At 48.4% G+C, this 22,176-nt stretch overlaps 1 protein-coding gene across 6 annotated transcripts in view; it reads right to left on the bottom strand.

Annotated features, from left to right (window-relative positions):
* IL1RAP (interleukin 1 receptor accessory protein) overlaps positions 1-21,943 on the bottom strand; it is a 49,231-nt gene extending 27,288 nt beyond the window's left edge. The window contains exons 1-2 of one of the 6 annotated variants that reach the window (XR_008734465.1): positions 21,731-21,920; positions 5,714-5,781 (exon numbers count right to left, since the gene is read on the bottom strand). Coding sequence is in view for 5 of the 6 variants with exons in the window: in XM_055723675.1 (XP_055579650.1) it covers positions 5,714-5,774 (61 nt within the window). In the remaining variant the exon portion in view is untranslated. Of the gene's footprint in view, positions 1-5,713; positions 5,785-14,180; positions 14,277-21,458; positions 21,699-21,730 lie in introns of those variants that run through there. The other 5 variants (XM_055723675.1, XM_055723673.1, XM_055723672.1 and 2 more) reach the window with 5 other exon arrangements.
* Positions 21,944-22,176: the final 233 nt, after the last annotated feature.

Here is a 22,176-nt window from a genome sequence, read left to right on the forward strand (position 1 = left end):
CTTATATATTGTGGTTGTTTAGATCCTGAAAGTCTAGTTTAAACAGGTGTGACCGTCTGCCTTTCTGCCAAATTCACAAAAAACAAGCTAACTGCATAAATTTCTATTGACTTCAGAGGAAGCATCCAAGGCACAACATCCAAAAAACAATGATTCTGTAACGGAGTCCGTAGCTCCTGACTTTCAAGTTTCCTTAACTAATTAAGCACAGCCTGTAACATGAGGAGGGGCAGTTGATGGGTCTTTTAAAATTGCTCCACAGGGAGTTCCATGCCTTCACTCTCTGCGCGTAAAGCTGTGTTTACTGCATGTGACACAGTATTTCAGTTACCTCCAGCAACTAGGCCATTAAAAAAAAAAAAATAGTATTTGGTTTTCTCTAGCAACCTTGATGTGATTTCCTGGAGGCTTTTTTTAAAATGGAGATCAAAACGATAAAGGTAGGGGTATGAACTGCTTCAAAGCCTGAAGGAGAAAAGGAGCAAATAGCTACTTTCCATCCCACTTCATTGAGGAAATTGCTGCACGAAGCAAAGCAGAGCAGCACGGGAGGAGGAGGGAGACGGGAGAGGAAACAGAACGGGCCCATTACAAAATTATCTGTAGGACAGGCAGCCTGAAAAGCAAGTTTACCTGATCAGCCCCACCACAGAGCTGTGCTCAAGCTGGCAGGGGCTCTTCTGTGTGCCTGGGACACCAGACTGGGATCCAGGTTCAACCCCTGGCTCTACCACAGGCTTGCTTAGTTAAACGCATGCAGCCTAGTTATTGCACCTAACCTGGGTCTCTGTCACGTGCTTTAAAATACAGTCAAGAATTCTGCACTGCTCACCACAAACATCCACAGGGATGTCTGCATAAAAAAAACCCCACTGCAGCAGTTGTCCTCGGATGAGGACAGGAACTGAAAAAATGCAGCAGGCAGTAAAATGCACCATAAGGGTCTACGGCTCTGGCACAAGTTACCTGTGTGCAGCAAAATGTACGAGACTGAGTGCACAACTGTGCAGCTGCAGCAGGGGGACATGACTGATAAGGAGGGTAGGAGATGGGTCCCTGATGTCCCCTGATGCCCTATTTGATACACACAGAGGAGCAAAAGCAACTGTCCAACATCTCAGCAACACACCCTAAACAGGCTGCTTTCCTCCACATATTTCAGCACTTCAATGCAGATGGGTCACATCACCTTGATGCGTACACAAAACTCACCCCTCACAAGCCACTTCCTCAGCTGACAAGAAGCAGATGTGAGGTCTTATCTCCTTGGCAGGCACAACACAGGCTGCTGTGGAGGGAAGCTGGCAGCTGCAATTACACACCTCCACCCAAGGCCAGCTCTGCTCTGCAGGTTTTATTTCCCTCCCCTTCAGGGCTATGCACCTTTCAACACCCTTGCTGTTGTATAACTTCATGCCCCCAAGCACCATAAACTTCTACAACCGCAGTAACTCACAGATGGGTACGGATGGTTATAAAATCATGTCCTAAATTAAGACAACAAGAAGCTGAGATTGGAAGAGTAGGAGGAAGTCAGGAAATCCCAGGAGAAGATGATGGGGGAGGGATTTAGTCTCTTTAGAAAACAATAATGCAGTTTAATCTATTTTTCTTTTGACTTTACACATTAAAATAAGCTTCCCAGCTTCTGGGGCTGTCACAAATCATAAGGAAAATAAGGCCACTGGAACCCCATCAGTAGAATAAGAGCTATATAGTAATAATCCTGAGGAGCTGCACAGGGCTTTCCATCTTCAAAGTGTTTTACAGACAGTAATTTATTAATCTGCAAATTTCCCGTGGCCATAAGTAACTGCTCTGCCTCTCTGCTAAGCGTGAGACACACAGCACAGATCGGCACTTGGGAGAGATGTTGCAAGCGGCAGCTCTGACGCCCAGAGCCGGACCTCTGTTTGTGGCTTGCTGCAGTCAGAACTTTGCTGCTCCAGCCACCACCTGAATCCACACTGGTCACATCTGGCACTTTGGAGCTGACTTCCAAGGGGACAAAACCAGAGCTTGAGAGACTCTGGTATGGGGAAGTGCAAGAGACATGCTCACAACCCAGCAAATAACAGCAAAGCCTGATATCAAACTTCCGGGACAGACGCTCCTGATTGCCTTACAGCCACTGCCTGCCACGCTGGGGCGTCACTCTGGGCAGAAGCTGGCCCCAGTCCTGGGCTCATCCTACCACACAGCACGTCTGAGAGATCCCAGAAGAGCTGTCAGAGGAGTCTCCTACGCAAACATGATGCTTCCTCCCATCAAAGGACTATGCACAGCAGTTACCTGTTCGCACTAGGCGGGTGTTTTAGATAATCAGTATGAGGCTGCTCCGGCTCTCCTGGCACCAGTATTCTGCCTTTCTAATTCCCCGAGACAATACTTCCAACTGCGATGCTCTCCCCAGCCCTCACCCTGCAAAAGCTGAGAGCTCTTAGAGAATGAGAAAGCAGCCTGGTTAGCAGAGAGAGAAAAGTGGAACAAGGAGCACAACTGCAGCTACATCTTTTAAGTACGTCAGTGTCTAACATAGGCCAACTTTATTTGGAAACAAGAAGATAACATCATACCATATTCATACTGGCTGTTATGTTCTTTGTCTGGCTCATTTTTTGCCTCCTTTAAGCCAGTGTATACTTATATTACTTCAACAGTGCCAAAGAAATCATTGTAGGATCGAAACTGGGTTCATCATTTTTTGCTATCCTTCTCTGGGTATCAGAACATCTGGGTTCATTAAGCACCCTACAACACAAGCACAGAGATCTAAGCCTTATCTCCATCTTAGGGATGGCTTAGCTGAGGCAAGGAAAGCAGAAGACCCCAAGTGCCATTGCAAACAGTGTCCCACAGGTCACGAGTAAGGAATTCAAACCCAGGCACTGCAGATCGTGTATATTCTCAAGACGAGATTTGCCCACACATACAGCACGAGTGAGTAGCAGACTCAGGCACAAATTCAGTCTCGGACTCCAAGTCTTTCACTCTACACTACTCGGATCACATTTCTTTCCCTTTCCAGCTTGCAACTCCCTTTCAGTAAATGATTTTGTTTCAGCACCAGCCTCCATACAGAGTAGAAACAGCAAAGCCCGAAGAACAGATGTTTAGAGCCACAGTGTTGTTTGTAAAATCTGGGAGGAGAACAAAGTTTGCAGATTTGTCTCTCCAGTAAGTACAGTGAAGTACAACGCTGAAGCTTTCTGACACACTGCCAGGGAGACCGTCAGCCATACTGGCTGAACTGGATGGAAAGGCCATCTGCATTATAGCCAGAGCAGTGCTGGTGGTTTATGGCTGAAAATTAGTAAATGTTGGCTCCTCGTCCCCTCTGTAAGCTCAAAGAGCTCAGAACTCAGCAGAGCTAGTACCCCTGGCTTGGGCAGTCCCCAGTCACTGTAGCTGACCGTGCTGCTCCCCTAGGAAGGGCTGGAGAGGCAGGCAGAAGTGGCAGCAAACCACGACAGGACTCCTACTTCTGCCCCTGCCAGTCTGGGCTGGAGAGAGAGCTGGTCCCAACAATACAACATTACATGGCTATTACAGCAAAGCACATAAAGAGATCCAGCTGAAATGACAAAACCCCACCAAGTTACACATCTTTATATCCCAGGAGCCAGGTTCCCCAGCGAGACCTACTCATCTTCATGGCCTTGCTTTGTGTCAGGAGATGACCACGGCAGCTGCAGACTGTGCACAGCCCTTTTGCATTCACTCTGGATAACCTCTGCTCTGCTCCCCTCACCAATGCTCCCAGCTCCGAGAATAAAAAGCAAGCCCAAATGCTGTAACATTATCAGAGCATGTCCAGTCTCCCACACTGTTCTGTATTTACAACTTTGCAAGGGTGAAACGAGCTTCAGCTGCCTTTTGGTGCCAGTCCCAGGAAACCCCACAGAGTAACAGAGGGCTGCACAGACGGCTGCCCCTCCATCCAAGTACAAACAACCATCCAAGCATGTTATGAATAAAAAAAAAAAAAAAAAAGATATTTTGACAGCCTAAAGTGGTTTATGATGTCCATGAAACAAAAAGGAAGCTCAGAACTGAAAAGCAGGTCTCTCATCCACAAAGCTGCAGCAAATTAAACACATATACTACAGTGGATTTGCAGAAGAAATTTATTTTAACTGATCACATGTCCTGCGACACTCATGTTCTTCCAGCAGTCTACAAGGGCTCTAACCATCCCATACAGAACATCTATGCTAAAGGAAGACATACAGAAAATCTATGCTAAAGGAAGAATGTTTACAAAGCACTAAATACCTGGCAGAAATGCATGGAGAAATCTGTGAGATCAACTGGCACAAGCCTCTGTGACCCAAACACTAGGGTGCTCATTTCACAGCTCCTACTTGATGGTGTCAGCTTATAGAGTCGCTTTAACATTTCCTGGGCAATCCTGATTCAGTCGCACCTACCTCCTGTTTCTGAAAAAGCCCAAGATGACTGCACGTGGGGTGTTGTAACGCTGCCTCAGCAAGAGGAGGATATTGCGTTGGTGGAGAGCAGAACAGCACGTCCAGAAGCACATGCAAAGCAGGGATTTTCCCAGCAAGCAGTGGTGATCCACATCACTGGGTCCCTCCTTCCCCAGGTACTCCTACTACCTAGCACTTAGCGGAGGAGATCTGGGCTGTATATTATTTCTCCTTTGCTGTTTTCCCGTTGTTCACCACTTCCATCAGACCCCTGTTAGCCAGAATGGGGCATCCCCTACTAAAGACTACAGCCTATTGTGACTGCTTGCAGCCCCTGGGCAACCTAAGGAGAAAAGCCTCCCAGCCTTCAGCCTCTGCAATGAACCTGAGGTGCATGTTGTGAATCTGGCCGCAGTAATTCAGCATGGTCCAAGAGATAACAATACAAGAGCTGTTCATCTGCTCAGGGTTTTGTTTGCCAGCACTGCAGAGGGGCAAGGGCTCGAGGCAGGGGGACACGGACACACACGACTTGTTTAATCCCCTGCACAGGCCTTATTTCTGAACATTTTCCCCTATAAAGCCAGCGCCTGTTCTTTCCCCGCCTCCCCCTTTCCACTCGTCTCCTGCAAATCATGCTGTCTCCTTCCACCCCCAAATAGGAAGTCCGGAGCCGAGACACGCACAATCTGCCTCTTCACAAGAGCTGGGCTGAACGTGTGCCAGAGGAGCTGCGAGCATGACAACATATTTCCTGTCAGGAAAGTGACTCAGTGAGACGGGCATGAGAGCTTCTCTTACTTGAGAAGTTCCCCTCTCCCCTTGCATTGCTGAGGCATGAGTCAGAATGCAAGAGCTGGAATTTCAACCCCCTCCGGATCCAACCAGGAACAGCAGAGTTCAGGTTCAAGCCCAGGTCCTGCCTGCAGCTCAGTGACAAGTCAGTGCCACATACCAAGCCCTGGTTTCACCCCTTGCAGAAGGGGTATAACAATACCAACTAAGTAGGCAGCTTGAATTTGCAAAGCACTTTTAGGTCAAGGTGGTGCTTATTGCTATTTGCTAATGCACCTGTTTACACCATGCTCATAGCATGAGCATTATACAGTACTCACACAGAACCAGCAAAATGCATGAACACAATGTTAAAGTATTTTACACGTGACCACTTCACCCAGGAATACTGTAAATGCTTAAAATCACTGCAGCCAGTTTTCTTTCTCCAGCCTCAGATCAGCTCTTCCTACAACAAGCGGGCAACCCCATTGCATGCCGTGTCTTACCTGAGCCACTGCCAAGGGTGACCATGTGCAGCCAGAGTGTAAACAGCACGGCACAGACCATCTTCACCCTGCTGAGACAAAGCACACAACACAGAATCTGGTTATTTGACGCTACTTGATCACTGCAGACAATTTTTTAACTCTGAATGTATGTGTTTGCTCCTCCACCCACACAGCGATCCTTTAATTCTGTTATGTTCTTTTTTCGTTTCATTAAGATTCCTTAAGAAAAGCATCTGTATGGCAGTGTCATTCTGCCTACAGGCAGCTGTGTGAGCTCTCCAAGCCCCGGAGGTGATGGCTCAGAAGAGTACAGCCCAGTTCATTGCCTTCAGTAACTGGCATAGCCTGGATCTGTGAGCACAAGGAGTAAGGTAGATGTTTGCAGGCTACAAATCTCAAGCTTTGACTCCCAAAACACCAAGGTCCTTTGCCAAGATTCATTCTGCTCATTTCTATGAACGAGTGCAGAAAGCACCCATGAAGGCAAGTGGCAGCTGAAGCACATTTGCATTGAACAGGCATCTGACAGTTCGGTGTGACAACCACGCCAGCACAGTCCGTATTCGCAAGGTCTGCTGCTGGTGACCTGCAAAGAGGGTGGCTACCAGAGTCCCGACTGCTTCACCCCATTTCTTCAGGCAGGTCAAGGCTCCACCAGCTCTTCCTAGTCAAACCCTCCTTGGAACAGCCACCTCATGGGAACAAACAGGCACCAGGTTTCTACGCTTTTTGGAAGGGACCTGAACAAAGGTTTATACTTTCAAAGCAGTACTGATAGGCAAAATACCACCTCAGACTTCTCCATTACCACTACAGAGCACAATTTCCTGTAATTTAAGATAAATGCACACTGCCAGAGTTTCACTTGCTGCCCACTCCGGTATCTGGTATTTGGCTCTCAGAGCTATTCACTCACTGCGATTAAACTTCCCTGTGTTTCTAGGTTTTCCAGGATGCAACTTACAAGCTGGCAGTCACAGAAACCGACATTTACTAGATGCTCTCATTAATGGGGTGAAGGTTGCATTTGATGTTCCCGGGTGCTGTCAGATCACAAAGGGAGAAGCAATGGTTAAAAGGCAGAACTTCATCTTAGCATCTCAGCTCCACAGGGCAGATGCGGTAATGAGCATGGCGATACTGTCAGGAACATGCTCATGAGATGACAGGGAAATCTGCTCCATCACGGTAGGCTTAAAGAGTGGGGAGAGAAACCACAGAGCTCCCTTAAACATGTCCCTCATAAACCTGTCCATAATATATGCATTACACAGAAGGGCTTTGAGCATAAGCAGACAGCACCTAAAATTGTACCGATTGCAGAGATTAACAAGAATGGGACATGTGAACTCAAAATCCAGCAGCGGATATTTAATCTTTCCTTTTCAATGCTTGCATCTGAAAAGCCTTTGTACGATGCTTTTGGATGGGTTCATCTCGAAGAGACAAAGGAAATCCAGAGCAAGCCTGCTCTTCCCCACAGAGTCCATGCAAACAGCTGCAGTCTGCCTTGGAAGCCATTAGGCCTTCAGAAACAGACAAGAAGCTGAGAAGAAAGTGAGTTTTCTTCCCTGGAGTCCAGCTGAGAGGGCTGGCTGCCCCTACCCCCTTCATCCAAACTGAAATGCCAGATTCTAGTCAAACCCTTCTCTACTGCCACCTACAACCAGCTCCCAGTGTCACTTAAGATGACTCCATGGGGAAGAAACAAAATTGAGTACTCCTACCCTCTGGAAATGCTGAAAAAAGATATAACATCTCTATGCCATCAGATAGGACAGAGAGAACCAACATGCTGCGCTTCTGGTAGGAATTTAGGAACTTCTGGAAATTCGGAAGCTGGAAGGGAAGGAATATAAACAGTGGGGAGGAATCATTCCCATAATAAAAAATCCCTTGTGGTACCCTTTCCATTTGTCATTAGATAGATGTACAGCGTGTCCTAGCTCAACCTTATTTTCCAGTGATTTTCTCCTGCATTTTGCACAAATCACACTGAATTCAGCTCTGAAGCAAGCAGGAACAACTACTGACTTTGGATGAGTTTCTCTGGTTTACAGGAAGGCCTTTTACATGGCCCTAGGCCAAAATAAACTACTACGTTTCACTCAGTGATACACAAGCTCTGCAGCAAGCTAATATTTACATCCATTAGCTATGCTCGTAAGAACATGCTCCAAAAAACCACCAGGTCTCTGTTCCCACGAGCAAGGTATCTAGCTTTCCATGCTCTGTCTGCAAGTATGAAAATTCTTGTTTCTTGCTCTACCCAGCTATAAAATCAGAAGCCCTACACAGCGTGATTCGCTTCTGGTTCATTCCAGGCTCTCCAGAGATCTTATCGGTGGAGACAGGATGGACACAGAGCCTGTCAGATTACAACAATTTCTCCATTACAGGAACAGGACTCGGCTGACAACAGCCCCGGCTGCTCCCACACTACACATGTACGGGGGGTGCAGAAGGCACGTGCACAGGGTCAAGGGCTGGTCAAGGGGAGCTGTCACAACCTCCTGGGTGCCCTGACCATGCCAGCGTTTGCCAGCTGAGATGAAAGAAGAGGATTCTCCCCCTTCGGTAAAGAAACGGCAAGCTCACACACACAGTGAAGAAGATAGAGGGGACTGTTGGGCAGGATGGCTTCTGCAGTCTAGCTCCATTCCTGTGGCACATCATTATTAAAAAAAAACAAAAAAACAAAAATAAAAATCTATTAATGCCACAGGACCTGACAGTTCATACTACTAACACAGCGCAGGGACCGATTCTTGTGTACTAGTGCTACCAGCACTGTGATGCTTAGGTTTAAATGGCCCGAAATCTGTGATATGTCCCAAAGAAAAAGGTCTTCCCACACAAGTCCTGTGGTCACACAGTGCTGTCATTTCTCCCCAGGGAGGATAATGTGAGCCTGCCAGTGACACCAGAAAAAGAGCACTGCATCCGTTCAGTCACAGAGAGAGGGGGTGGGTATTGCAATGCCCTAAGAACCTGACGCCACAGCACTACAACCCACCCCAGTCTTGCCAGGAACAGAAGAGCTTTCTCAGCCTCTTCCAGCAACCTGCTGCTTTGTCTCGTGAAGTCAGAAAGCACGTTGACATTTTGCTTGCGTATGATGCAATTCCACTGGTGCCAGACTAACTTCTCGCACAGTTCGGTGCCACTGCACTGGAACACCAGCATCTCTGGCTGCAACAGGAGCCAGAGGCCAGAGAGCACAAACCCCAGGCTGCAGCAGAGGGGTTCACCCAACTGTGTCCACCCAAAAAGGTCACAGATCTCACCTCTGGTACACAATCAAATAAAAAGCAAACACTAAAGGGAGCCAGGAATAAAATTAGTGAGCAGAAGAGCACACCAGCTTAGAAATCATACCACAGCCAGAAAGCAGGCAATCAGAGCAGCCAGAAGGCTGGAGAGCTGTGATAGATCCTCAGCGCTCCAGGAACTTCTCATGAGACCAATATACTCCAAGGTGTTCTTAATGTCTCCATAAATTAACATTTTAGTAATAATAATTCAGAGAGCAGTTGGGGAAAATGATCCATCACTGCTGTCGCTAGAATTTTTAAAGAACTTGAAATGTTCATTTGTTTCAAGTTAGAAATTATATCCTTTTCATTCCTGAGCATCTTCTTCAAACTTTCACTGTCTGTCTACTGGGGAGCAAAGAAAAGTGGGGTGAGGGGAGACAGTATCATAGAAGCGTCTCCTTTTCTTAAAAGTACAGCTCATGGAAAGGTTTAGTTTTTCATTTGCTACTGGCCAGAAGTGGCCTTTATGTCAGAAAAAAAAAAACCATGAAAACACCTTTTAATAAAACACCCTTCCCAAACAGACCTAGGCAAGGAATTGTTCACTCCTGCCTTTAACAGCATGGACCCCGCAAAGCCTACGCATTTTCCAAACAATTATAAAACCCAAGACAGTTGTCAAATAATTAACAAAGAGAACTGCACTCAAAGTAACTACTGTACACCTATTCTCAAAGACACTGTACCAATTCTACAGAACAATACTGCATTTTCCAAGAAAACGCCTTTGTCCCTCCTAACCACCGGCACCTAGGGAGAGCTGACAGCTTTTTTGCTTTTCACTGAGAAGTCACACTATGGCACACAGAACAAAAGTGCCCTTCAAAACCTTGCCACTAAGTGCTCTGGCTGAAAGGGCATTTAAAATAAAGCTGTTTCATAAAGAGGGAAAAAAATAACACCAGCCAAAGCAACTTTTACATGTTATTTTCTTTTTGTAATTGTGTCCCAGGCCCCTCTGAGTCAAAAATATTCAAGAGCACAGGACTGGCCCCAGGAAGAGGGATGCAGACACAGAAAAGGTAGCACAGAATCAGGGTGGGCTAGGTTAGAAAGCGCTTTGCTTCTACACCACGTGGACTTGGGGCTGAAGGCTTATGGGCTGCGGAGTGGGGCTGGTGCTCAGGAGAGGAATACAGCTCCCCCACTCCCACATCACTGCGTGCCCACAAGCCCTGGGTTCCTGCATCGCCACACAGTAGCATTGGAAAAGGCTGCCCAATGAGTTTGCTGGGTTTTCTTATGGGGAAAATAGACATACTGTCCAAGTAAATTCAAAGAATCCAAAAGGTAGACAAAAGGCAGTCTGCAAAAGCAGCTGCAGAAAAGTAATAGCAAAAACACTAATGGAAAGTGGGAAAAGGCCCTTCAGCCCTCCAGGAAACACTTTTGCTTTTCAGTATGTACGGGAGTATGTCAGACAAAGGGAGGAATTACTGTAGCATAAACCATCTTGGTGCCACTTAGCTGGAATTTGTGCAGCGTCTCTCTGACCCTGCCTCTCCTCCGGAGGCCATTTGGGCACTGCACAGCACTGCCCTTTGCTACGGCATCAGCATTTCCACTTGTACCCCTGCCCGAAGCAGAGCCACTCCTACAGCAAGCTGGCCAGTCCTGCAGACAGCCCTCCTGAGCAACATAAGGTTACACTGAAATCTCCAGAGATGTGGGTAGAAAGACAGGTGACGAGTTTTGGAAAGCCAGCCTTTTCTCCCCAGGAGGAATCAGCATTTTCATTAAAATTCCCCTTCCCAGCCAGCTTCCAGAATCAGAAAGGGGAGGAAACCAGCAGCAGTTTGATGATGAACTCCATAAGCGGCTCAGAGCACTCTCCCTGCTCCAGCACACACTACGCCACAGTCATCACTTCAAATACAGGCACACTGACCAACAAAGGGCCCCCAACACCGTCCTCGGAAACACATCCACATCTCTCCTAAGGGCAGTGAGCCCAATTTGCCTTGGCAGCAGCTCCCTAAAAGCCAGGCACAATTCAGCAGGAATCAGCCAGGGCTGAAGCCTGGCCCGCAATCAGGGATACTGTGGGAGCCTTAAGTGTGGCCCAATCAGTGCACCTAATGGTGACACATCCAAGGCATGGACCTGAGAGATCGATGCTGAAGTCCCACTTTTGCCAGGGTAGGTGCAATCACCAGGCTATCACGCGCCTGACAACAGAGCAGGCTGAAAGGATTTTGTTCTGAAATGTTTCTATCATAAGTTTAATTTATATAATCAGAACCAAAGGGAAGGTTTAGATTTGAGCAGTATGAAACTTTTTCACCAGCTAGAATCACAGCAGATATTAAACACTTGCCTTTGCAGAACTGAGAGAAAAAGAAAAATAAACTAGAGAGAGTCAGATGGAAAGATGCCCTGGTGAGAGGTCTCCCCCATCGCTAGCACAAAGCATCTTTTGTCTTCCTTGGCCAGAGCTGGCCATCGTCACACAGGACCTGGAAGCACTGACTCCCAGCACTGGGGTCTACAGTGCTTATGCACAGCTTTATACCCAGGTCTACCAAGCATCCAGAAGAGGAAAAAACCCAAGCCAAACAATAAAAAAAAAAAACCAAAACAAAAAAACCCAACAACAACCGAGAACAAAAAAACCACAACCCCCAACCACAAAACAAAACAAAAAACCTCATCCAACCAAAAATATCTGGGAACAGCTTTCTCTGTCAGTGGCTCAGCCAGCTCTTTGCCAGCTGAGGACATGACACCAGGCATCCCAGGCAGCTCCAGTTGCCCATCACCCACCACTGCCCCTCCCTGGCCTCCTGCACTGCACATCCAGGCCAAGGGCTGCAGCCTGCTGACTTTTTAATTACTTTTTACTAAATCCCCAACATGGGGATGAATGAACTCAGCAGTGTGTCACTCTGGGGTCACTCCAGGAGGTCGTCCCAAGCTATTTCTCCTTCAACACAGCAGCGTGAACCGCAGAAGCAAGGCTGACCTTCAAAGGGCACCAAGAGCTCCCGTGAGCAAAGCAGGCAGCAGCCCCTTGAGCTCAGAAGCTTGGGAAAAAGCAGGGAGACATTTACAGCAGGTCATTTCTGGGAGCTTCCTTGGTAGTGCAAGATCTGCCACTGTCGGTGCCAATGTTTGGGGCACAAAGGTGATTGCCAGGCAGGGAATTTGCGATCTGCTGTTGGCATTTAGACACCATCTCCTGGCATCCTTTTGGCTCAACAGATCTGGCTAACAATCAGAATTCTGAGGAAGAAGCTATTTTTCCCTCTCTCAAGAGAAAAGGAAAAAAAGTACAATCCAGACATGTGGAGAGAAGGGGGGGTTGTGTGTGCTTGAAAATATGTCTGAAGAAAGTCAGTACCCTCTCCCTCCCTCAGCAGTTCTCCTGGGGTCCTCTCAGGGCTCGGCAAAGCAGAAATCCTACAGACCTTGCACACTGCTCTGCTGAAGCCCAGGGTGCCGCTGATTATACTCTGGCAGCTACGTAGCAGGCAGAGCATGCTGCATTTCATACATTTAAAATAAACCAGCTCAATAATCTGTCACCTCCCTGAAATATATGCACACCTGGACAAGACAAATAAACAGCTGGGACTAGCACCAAGAGATCTGTGGAGTGGGCTGAAAAGGGGCAGGTAGAGCCACAGCTATGAAATCAAACATCACGGATTACAAATGCATACACGCTGAGCACTGAGCAGTTCAAACACCAATCTACAAGAGCACTTCTGTGCTCAAGCAAAAGGTATCCAGCCAAGACAGTCTATTTTTTAAGTCTGAATAGCCGGGGAATGAAAAGCTTCCAACAGAGCTTCAAAGAGAGCTGAGACCTTCCATGAAGCCAGACACAATGCTTCTATTTTAGATGGTGATGTTATAGTGAAAGGAGAGCTTGGAGAAATACCCACATATTGCGCTACTGGAAAATAAACTGACAAACTAATCTTTGCACAGAAAAAAAAAAGAAATCCGCAGCCAACATGGCTCAAAGACCTGAGGAAACTTAAGGAATCCAGAGTGAGATTCTTCCCTCACTGAAAGAGTTCTGATTAACTCTCATGAGCACCTGGAGACATCTGAGAACAAGCATTTAATTTATACATTCTGCCTCCTGACCTTTTTAATGGCTTTTAGATGTGAGCAACCCCACTGCCCTCCCCAAAAGGTTATTCCACTGTCCCTGCAGACGTAACAGCACATCCACATTGCGCAACAGATTACACAGCTGCAACCCCAAGCTAGCTCAGCCCAAATCTCTAAACCCAGAGAACACAATGCAGACTTAAGCAGGTTTATCAGCTGGGCTTACTGCCTTCTGCAGGACCGGACTCCTGAACCCCAGAGCAGCTTTCCCAGGAGAAGCATGACTCTTGCAAGCCCAGCCCAGCACCACCAAGCGCCCTGCAGCCCCACTGTACATCCCCGCTGCCACAACAGGGGCTACACCCAGCCCTGCTGAGCCCTAGCTGCAATAGGTTCTCTGTCTCAAAAAATGCTCCAAGAGTTTCTTCAGTTCAAGCCCTTGTTGCCAGCTATATACCTGCTCTTTCACTTCACCTCCTCCCCTTACAGCCCTCAGTGCTTGCAGATCAGATTCCCAGGATGGCTGCTCTATACTCAGCCACCATCTTCCCCTTCTTGTTCTCCCAGATCGGGACACAGCAGGCAAAAAGCCTCCAAGCACCATCATGCTCCAGAGCACAACACTGTGTTTCGCTCCCCTTTCCAAGCATCTTTTTTACTTTGCCGCTGCCACAAAATCCCCAGGCAGACTGCAACGTCTCCAGCACTGCTAGCAGGTTTACCCATGCTGCTGCCAGTGGTGAAGACCTGATCTTCAACTCTGCCTGCGGTGTAAGAGTAGGATTTCTTCAAGTGACTCCAGGTATCCTGGGTCAAGCAACATAATCAAGGGTAAAAGCAAGTCAGCAGAGTTCTTTTTCAAGTTTGGCCCACACAGCGTTTCCACATCTGGCACATATTAATCATGTTAATTTAATTCCATTTAGCCTTATAAGAAAAAGCAAACAAGAGTAAGACTTGAAGATGCTTCATTCTTTCTCCTCCAGCTCAGACAGGCTGCTCTGTGTGCTTTACACATTAATCCACAGCAAAATTTAAAGCAATAGAAAAAGGAACACCAAAGGCACTGAAAGCCCAGGAACTACCTGCCTGCCTCAGGACAACAGCCCACGTACAAGGCACTCTCTGGAGGTCCTTCCAGCTCTCCCAAGGGCCCCCATGTTCCCAATTCACCCGCTTGGTCCTCCTAGTAACTATCAGAGCAACTTTCCTCTGCATGCCTGCCCCTTCCTGGTCCGGGCAGTACAGCTGCACTCTACAAAGGGGACTAGAAAAAGCCGGGTACAGACAGGGAGGAAAAAAAGGAGACGAGAAACAGGATGAGACAATCCTTTGTATGCCACGTGTATTGCATTTGCTCCACCCGTCTCTAACATTTTGTTCTGCAAATACTAGGTTGCATCATCACAGGGAACTTGCTCGGGCTCTGCCTGCACTGACCCCATCAGTGCAGCTCTAAATTCAACCTTCAAACAATGGCACCCTGAATTTTCAAGTCCAGGAGCCTCGTACGAGGACCGCTCTGTTGACCCACAGCACCTACACAGTGGGAAGGCTGAGAGGGAGCTGCAGGCAGCAGTATGCTGTGATTGTCATCAATATTAATTATTTGGGGAGAATATGATTGATCTCATGAGGGCAATGAATTCATTTCTCCAGCTGAATGACAAACAAAAGGCAATATATGCATTGCTGACATTTCCAAAGGCTACAAGGAGCAGCGACAAAAGGAAATACCGCTCTGTGCTAAAACCCTACTTCAGAGGACCAAAAATCTGAAGTCTTCAAACTTTTCATTTCAGAGCACTTTCAATGTTGGCATTGAAGGAAGTGGACACCTTCATATTCTCAAATCTGCACTGATGCTAGCCCTGGGCTGGCTCACCTTTTTGCATTGAGAGGAAGCAATCCCTGGCTGTCTTTGGAAGGTTGGGTTGAGTTTACCTCTTGCTTTTGGACTCCTCTCATCAACAACTACGTCATTGGCACCTGGCAGACAAGGCAGCAGGGGTGGCTTAGAAAGGGGAAAACATTGCCTTCCTGGATAGCCGCAACCCAGGGTAGGACCCTGGGTTTCAGCAGGGCTGCAATGCCAAGGACGTAGCTCCCCCGTGCCATGGGAGAAGAGGAGGACACAAAAAGCCTAGAGAAAAGCATTTCCACCTCTCCACAGCCTTGGGTCAGGGGTGTCCATGTGTGCAGCCTCTCAAAGAGCCAGAATTAAACAGTCTCCCTAAAGTCCACATAGCAACATAAGAAAGAAGGAGGAAGGTGAAGAAAGGTAAGTGCACCAAGGCTGCAGCTATTTTTACAGGAGAATGGATGAGGGGGAAAGACAAATCCAGTCCACAGGGACTGGGAGTGTTTTGTGGAGTCATGTTTTGTCACATCCTTCAGTCACCCCAAACCATCAGCCTTGTCTGGCTCAACTGCAACCAGACAATTTGCTAAAGCAACATATTCTGTAATCCAGCAGCACATCTGTGCTCATTCAAAGAGGTTGGGTGCCCTACAAGATCTTCACAGCCTGCCAATGTTACCACGCCAGGCAGCAACACATACATCCCCCTCCCATTATCCAGATCCCTCCTTAGAAACCAGGTCTGCGAGGTGTCTGTGCTTAAAGCAACAGGGGGAGGCAGCTATTTCTCAACAGAACAAATCCGATTATTTGTATTAGAGTGAATTTTTATGGCTCTTACTGTCAGGATAAGTATTTTCTACAGATCACAGAGCTTTGAATCAACAGATAGCTGATAAATTCATGTAGGTGGGGCCCTGGATGATACCGTGGTGGGATGGCAGTGAAGTTGTTTTACCTTTGGTTCCTTGTGAGATTTGCTTTTTAGGGCTAACCTCAGAAAAAAATAATTAGAAATTAGGGCTCCTGCCACTGCCATTTACTATGCTCCTGTAAGTCTCTAAGGCTGAAGATTCTAAAACAGCGTAGCAGTTTAGGGTAGCAATATGGGTTTCCCATTAATCTACATGAAACCTACAGAAGCATCAATCACCAATTGTAGTACATGAAAAAAAATGTTGCACCTCCCTGATAATCAGGCATCTGAGCGCTTATAAATGGCTGACCCTGAACGGAGTGCATTAGTAGAGGATTCCTAAATCCGTGCCTCCGTTTCTCCAGCCACATTTATAACAGCCTCCCCCCACCTCACACCACAGCTGTGCATCTTAGTATCTCTAAAGTGCTTAGAAACACTGAAAAGAAAGATAGTACATGAGTGCGAAGTATAGATTAATTCCCTGAGCTCAGCAGTCACTGGAGCTGGTGGGGCTAAATGTACCACATAACCCAAGTTTTGCGTGGTGGGTCTGAGCCTGTCTGAAATAGTACCTACTTAAGCAGCAGCTCCCTTGGAACAAGTAATTTCAGGGCTGGTTGGCTGGGCACAAGGAGCCCCAGCAAACGGGAAACACAGAAACACAATATACTACTATGAAAAATAGATGCTCTTCCAGAATAAGGTCTCAAACCTGTTCCTATGGAATCTGGTAGTGTGATTTCAACTCATTTCAGCCAGAATATGACAGAGCTGTTCAGGTTTTAGCAACCAGCATGTTAAAAACATAGCCAAACATAATTTGAAAAGCTCTTTCCATTTCTGTTTGTTTTTTTAAATGATTAAAAATCCAGTTTAAATATTGCAAGGAAAACTTTAAATTGAGCAAGATAAATTTTGGCTTTCTCCCAAGTAGAAGGCAAACCCCAAAATGCTGCTGCAAATCTAACAGATGGGAGTTATTTTTCACTCTTTAAAAATTTCATTCCTTTCCACTGAGATTAACTGTAATTAGCTCTTTATTTACATCCAAGACAAAAGGTAAAATGATAAAGAAAGGCAACTATAACCACAAATCACAGGCAGAAAAAGGCAAAAAAAAAGGCAAAAAATCCCCCTGAGAAGGAAACCTCACATCTTTCTCACCAAGCAGTATTATTGTTACAACAGCTCCACAGCATCCTATCAGCGGAACGATAAACATTTAGATCATAGTTTTGCAAGATTTTACAGACAAATTGATCGAACATATAAGATCATTCTCTGAACATCTGAGAATATTACATTGCTATAAGTGGACAGCATCAGGCCTAAGAGAGACAAGATACTGCATTACACTTTTACCTCAGTCATGCAAGGGATTAAGCAAAGCCAGGAAGGGGGAAAAAAAACAACCAAACCAAAAAAAAACTCCAAAAAATTCCACCAACACATAGCAGCATTTCTATTTAAAGAGACAGAGAGGTATTAAAACTTAGTTTTTCTTTTTTCCTTTTTTTTTTTAGTGTCTTTCTCTAATTCTCATAATACCTCGGCTTAGTAAAGCTGAAGAGCTTCTTAAGCATTTCTGCAAGTGCATGATTCACATTGTATCCTTGTCTTTCGGTTGCACAACAAAACTGTCCAAGGAGCTTCATGCAAAGCTATCAACCAGCCTTTTTCCAGGGTATTTCCAGGCTGCAATAAAGAGCTCCCAGCTTGCACCCAGACAAGCTGCTGACCCATGGCCACACTGACCGAAGCTGAAGGCCAGATGCAAAGCTGCACAGGTTAAATAGGAAAGCTTGCCCAGCCATGCCTAGGCAAGGTGTTAGCAATAAAGAAGATGAATGGGCTTGAGGGCAGCCTCAAATGCTTTTGAACCAATAGGATGCTCTCCCCTGCCAGCTCAAGGGTCCCAATACCCATGATGGGCATGGGATGGGAGTACGTGACCATCCAGTTCCTCTTCCAGGCATGATAATATAGTCTCTTTCTACAGACACCTAGAAAGAGCTGGGAAGAGCCTGTAGCTCTTGATGACCCTGCTCTGGGTGGGATTTCCAAGGTAATGGCTCTCTGGCAACTCCCTGGTGTTCCCAGTAGAAGAAGCCACCTACCACTCCCCTCAGTCAGCCCAGGATACTCTTACTGTCTGCCCTGAACACAGCTTTTAAGTTAACAGTCCCTTTCTGTTAACACATGTAAATCTATACCGACACCATAAAAATCAACATAAATTTTTCATTAAATATGAGTCGGCATATAAGAAAAGAGAGAAGTAGAAGGAAAGAAAGAAAGAATGTCCAAACTCAACACCAGGGACCTTGACTCCACTTACTGCAAAAGTTAAGGACTGGCATAATTCTCCACATTTTACTCAAAGAGAAAATGAAGCTCTCGTGCTTTCACACTCTTTCCTTCTCTTTCCCTAATGCTCTCAGAGACTTCTATCTTTAGCCAGTTATCCTTGCTGTAATTTTCTTAGAATTGTAATTGGATAATCATCCAGACTTGGGGGAAACCTGTGTCAGAGGAATCCCTGGAGATATAGCCCCCATTTGATGAAATGAGAGTTCCTATATTAACAAAGGACTGACTAAAGATACCATTCTTCACTTGTAGTAGAAATCCTGTTTTAACAGCAACTGTCTTTAAGGAACCCTATGACAAAATATGTGTGCTTCTGCATTTGTGTTCCTGTATTTTATTTTCTGTCAAATAAGACACTGAATTTATGAATATCACAATGTGTGTGTGTTTCTTATTGGGACCTCTGAGGTTGAAGGTAGCAAGCACACTAGCCAAGACTGAAATTCCCAAAAGCGCAGGCACCACTGGAACTAATTTCCCCAAATCAGTTTCCTTTTTGCATTCTCTCCAACCATACATGTGGCTCAGTCTCATGCAAAAGCCTTACATGTAACAACACTGCAGCCGAGAAACGTGAGATTAGCTTTCTGCTTTGCAAAACCACCGGTGTGAGAGGAGAAATCCTAAAATACCTCCAAAAGAAGCAGCTGGTTTGTTCCAATTTAGCAGTGACCAAATCTCAGCCATACATTTTGCTGACAGCAGAGCAGAACAAAGCAGTTACAAACCGTGGAGGGAAAGAAACCCACCTGCACACGGACCCCAGAGCTACACCTGGGCTGCAGTGCTGGTGCAAGAGAGGGGGTCAGCTCACGAGTGGCAAACATGACAGCCAGCTTTGCCTTCCATCTGCCTCTACATGTGGCCCACCTCACGCAGCCAGAGGAGCACCGGCTCTCACCCACCAGGTTCAGAGATGCTGCTGGCTGGGCTGCATCAGCCCGGCATCGCAGAGGAGACAGCTCTTGGCTCTACTTACGGGGACAATGGAATCTGAGGTGTGTCAAGAGAAAGGCAGGGGAGGAAGGAGAAGAGCAGGCAATGCCTGAAATGTGAGCTCCACTGTAGAAAGTGTTTCAGTTCCCAGATAACGCGGCGCTGTTCACAGATTTCAGCTTATATAGGCTTTTCCATGCATCTATTTTTATTCCCGAAGCATTCCCCGTTGCTGTATGATGAAAAGGAAGACTGGACAGCATGGATGTTCACAGATATCTGAACACATTCACATGCTGGCTATAATCTTCCCAACTGTCTACCTTGCTAATGCAACCTGTGCTCTAAGGGCCAAGCTGGGACACCCCTCCCACACCACCAGCTGTAAGGGTTATCTTTGTGTTAAGTTTTGCAAGTCAGAGTCTTTCTGAAATGGGAAGACATTTGACAGCCAGTGGGGGACCCAGGACAGATGGGGGAAGAAATATGAATCACATGCCTGCCAAAATAACCAACATAAAAATCCAAACATAACAATAAGCGAGAAGGAATAAAAGGACATGTTCTGGCCTCTTATTCTGAAGGAGTGAAATGCTTCTTCCGTAGCGCTGGCATCATGCACATACAGGTCTTGAAGGAATACAGCTGAGAAACTCTCTGCCTCTTGGCAGACTGATACTATGAGCTCAAGCTACATCCACAGACATGGAAAGAAAGTCACAGGGCTGTGCGCATACAGACCTGACCTCTGCCTTGCACAGAGTTGTTGCATTAGAAACGGAGCATCTCAGCTCACAGCTCCCTGCTTCACCTCCACGCAGCCACTCCACCTTCCAGCTTAACGTGTCCTGATCGTTTCAGTGCCCTGCACGCTTCCTACCACCCCAGGTCCTCACAGCTGTACCCTCCACATGCTTTGTTATCTTGCGCCTTTAATTGCTCCTACAGAGGAGGTGTTCCCAGTGACAGCAACAACTCCATACTTACTCCCAGGGAAGGGGAGTACCTGGGTGGTAGAGCTTAATACTCCCCTGCTCACCACAGGCAGGCAATGGAGGCAGAAAGCAGGACCTTTCCTAGCACCAAGCCCACCCACCAGAAAGTCCTTGGGCTGGAGAGATGCTCTCCATGCAAACAGGAGAGGCTCTTCCTGCAAGGAACACAAGACAGCAAGTAAATCTTCCAGAGCTGCCAAAAGCAACCTGTTATAAATGGCCCTCTAAGTTATGAGATATGGACTCTGCACAGCACAGTTAATAAATAACACCCCACAATCCTTCTGTCTATGGAAGTGTAAGTGTAAAACAGTTCTGCTTACCCAAGAGGGGGCACAGTTAAAAATGGAGTGTTAGAAAAATAGCACTTTTTAATTACATAGCAAATAACTTTTCAAAAAAGGATAAGGACCTTGCTGCAACCTCCCAAACCCATCAGTAAAAAGCCTTTCCTAGGACAACAAAACTAAATGCACAGAACAAAAGCCGTAAGAGAAAAACTGTAAGAAAAATAGAATTTTATCCCAGCACTACAACCAGCTGTTCACAAAGCAGAGGCTAGGATGGAAAGCGAGAGCATGCATGTGAGAGCTTATTTATTTTGCAAGTATTTATAATCCGGTTTACAGCAGCATCCTAAGGCCCCGAGATGAGGATCCTGTTGTGCCAAGCACCACACAGACACGCGCCGAGAAACCTGCCCAAGCCGAGGAACAAGCGCTGCCACTGTAACGAAAGGAAGCGACCCCAGCACCCGAAGCACCGGAGCCCTTACGGTGTCTTTTTTTTCCTCCCCTTCCAAGGAAGAATTCCCGCCGCCCAGCTTCCACCCCGATCCCCCCAACGCCTCGCACGAGGGGCGGCCGCCCCCACCGTCCCCCTGGACGTGCCCCTTCCACTTCATTTCCCTGCGGCGGCTGAACCACCCCCCCGCCCCCCCATTCCGTGGACCGGTTCGGCCGCAGAAGCGAACAGGTATCAGGGGCTCGCGTCTGCGACGCGAATGGAAATGAAAGCCGCACCCGCCGGCACAGGCAGCGCTACAGCCGGGGGGGTCCCAATTCCCCTGCCCCAAGGGAGGGCACCTAAGCGAGCCGCTCCGCGTTTCGGGCGCCAGAGGCCCGGCCGGCCCGGCTGCCGAGACGGCGGGTCACGCACCCCGCTCCCGCGGCTCGGGCTCGCCTTCGCCCCGGCTGCGTCCCCCGCCGAGAGGCTGCGGAGGGGCCCCGGCAGCAGCACCGCGCCCGCCCGCCCCCGCCGGCCGGCGCACGGCCGCTCTCACCGCGCAGAGGCGTCCCTGCCCGGGGGGCGCCGGGCGCTGCCGCCGCCGCGGAGGCTCCTCGGGCTCTGCCGAGCGGTTCGTCTTCGTCCCGCCCTTTCCTCCGCTGCGCGCCGCCTCGCCCCGCGCCGCCGCCTCCGCCACAAACTTTCCCTCCGAGTGCGGGGAAGTTCACGGCCGGGCCGGGCCGGGCCGCCCCCCCCGCTCCGCCGCGCCTCCCTCCCGGCCCCGGGCACACGCGTGTCCCGCTCGCGGCCCCGCGCGCCGCGCATCACCTGAGGGCGCGGGGAGCGCGCGCGGCTCTGCCCCGCGCTCTCCTCTTCCTGCTGCTGCTGCTCCTCCCGCTCCTCCTCCCGCGCGCCCCCCGCGCCCCCTACCGCACGGGGAGCGCTCCCCGGCCGGCGGGGGTGCCCCCAGCCCCGCGGGGGGGTGTCACTGCGGAAGCCGGGGGGGGGGGGGCCGGGGCGGGGAGCGAGCGAGGCGGAGGCGGGTCGGTGAGGCGGGAGGCGCCGCGATGTCCCTCTGGCAGTTGCGGGGTCCTGCCGGGCGGAGGCGGGTTGGGCGGCGAGCGCGGGCCGCGGCTCCCTCTCCTGGCCTGAGCCGGGCTGCGGGCGCGGGGGGGCGGGCAGCGGCCCCGGGACACCCGCAGCCGTTGCAGCCCGGCCGCCGCCTGCCTGGGTACCGCGGGCCGGCGTGCGGAGCCTGCTGCTGCTGCTGCGGC

This window comes from Falco cherrug, chromosome 11 (genome assembly GCF_023634085.1).
Source record: "Falco cherrug isolate bFalChe1 chromosome 11, bFalChe1.pri, whole genome shotgun sequence".
Lineage (NCBI taxonomy): Eukaryota > Metazoa > Chordata > Aves > Falconiformes > Falconidae > Falco > Falco cherrug.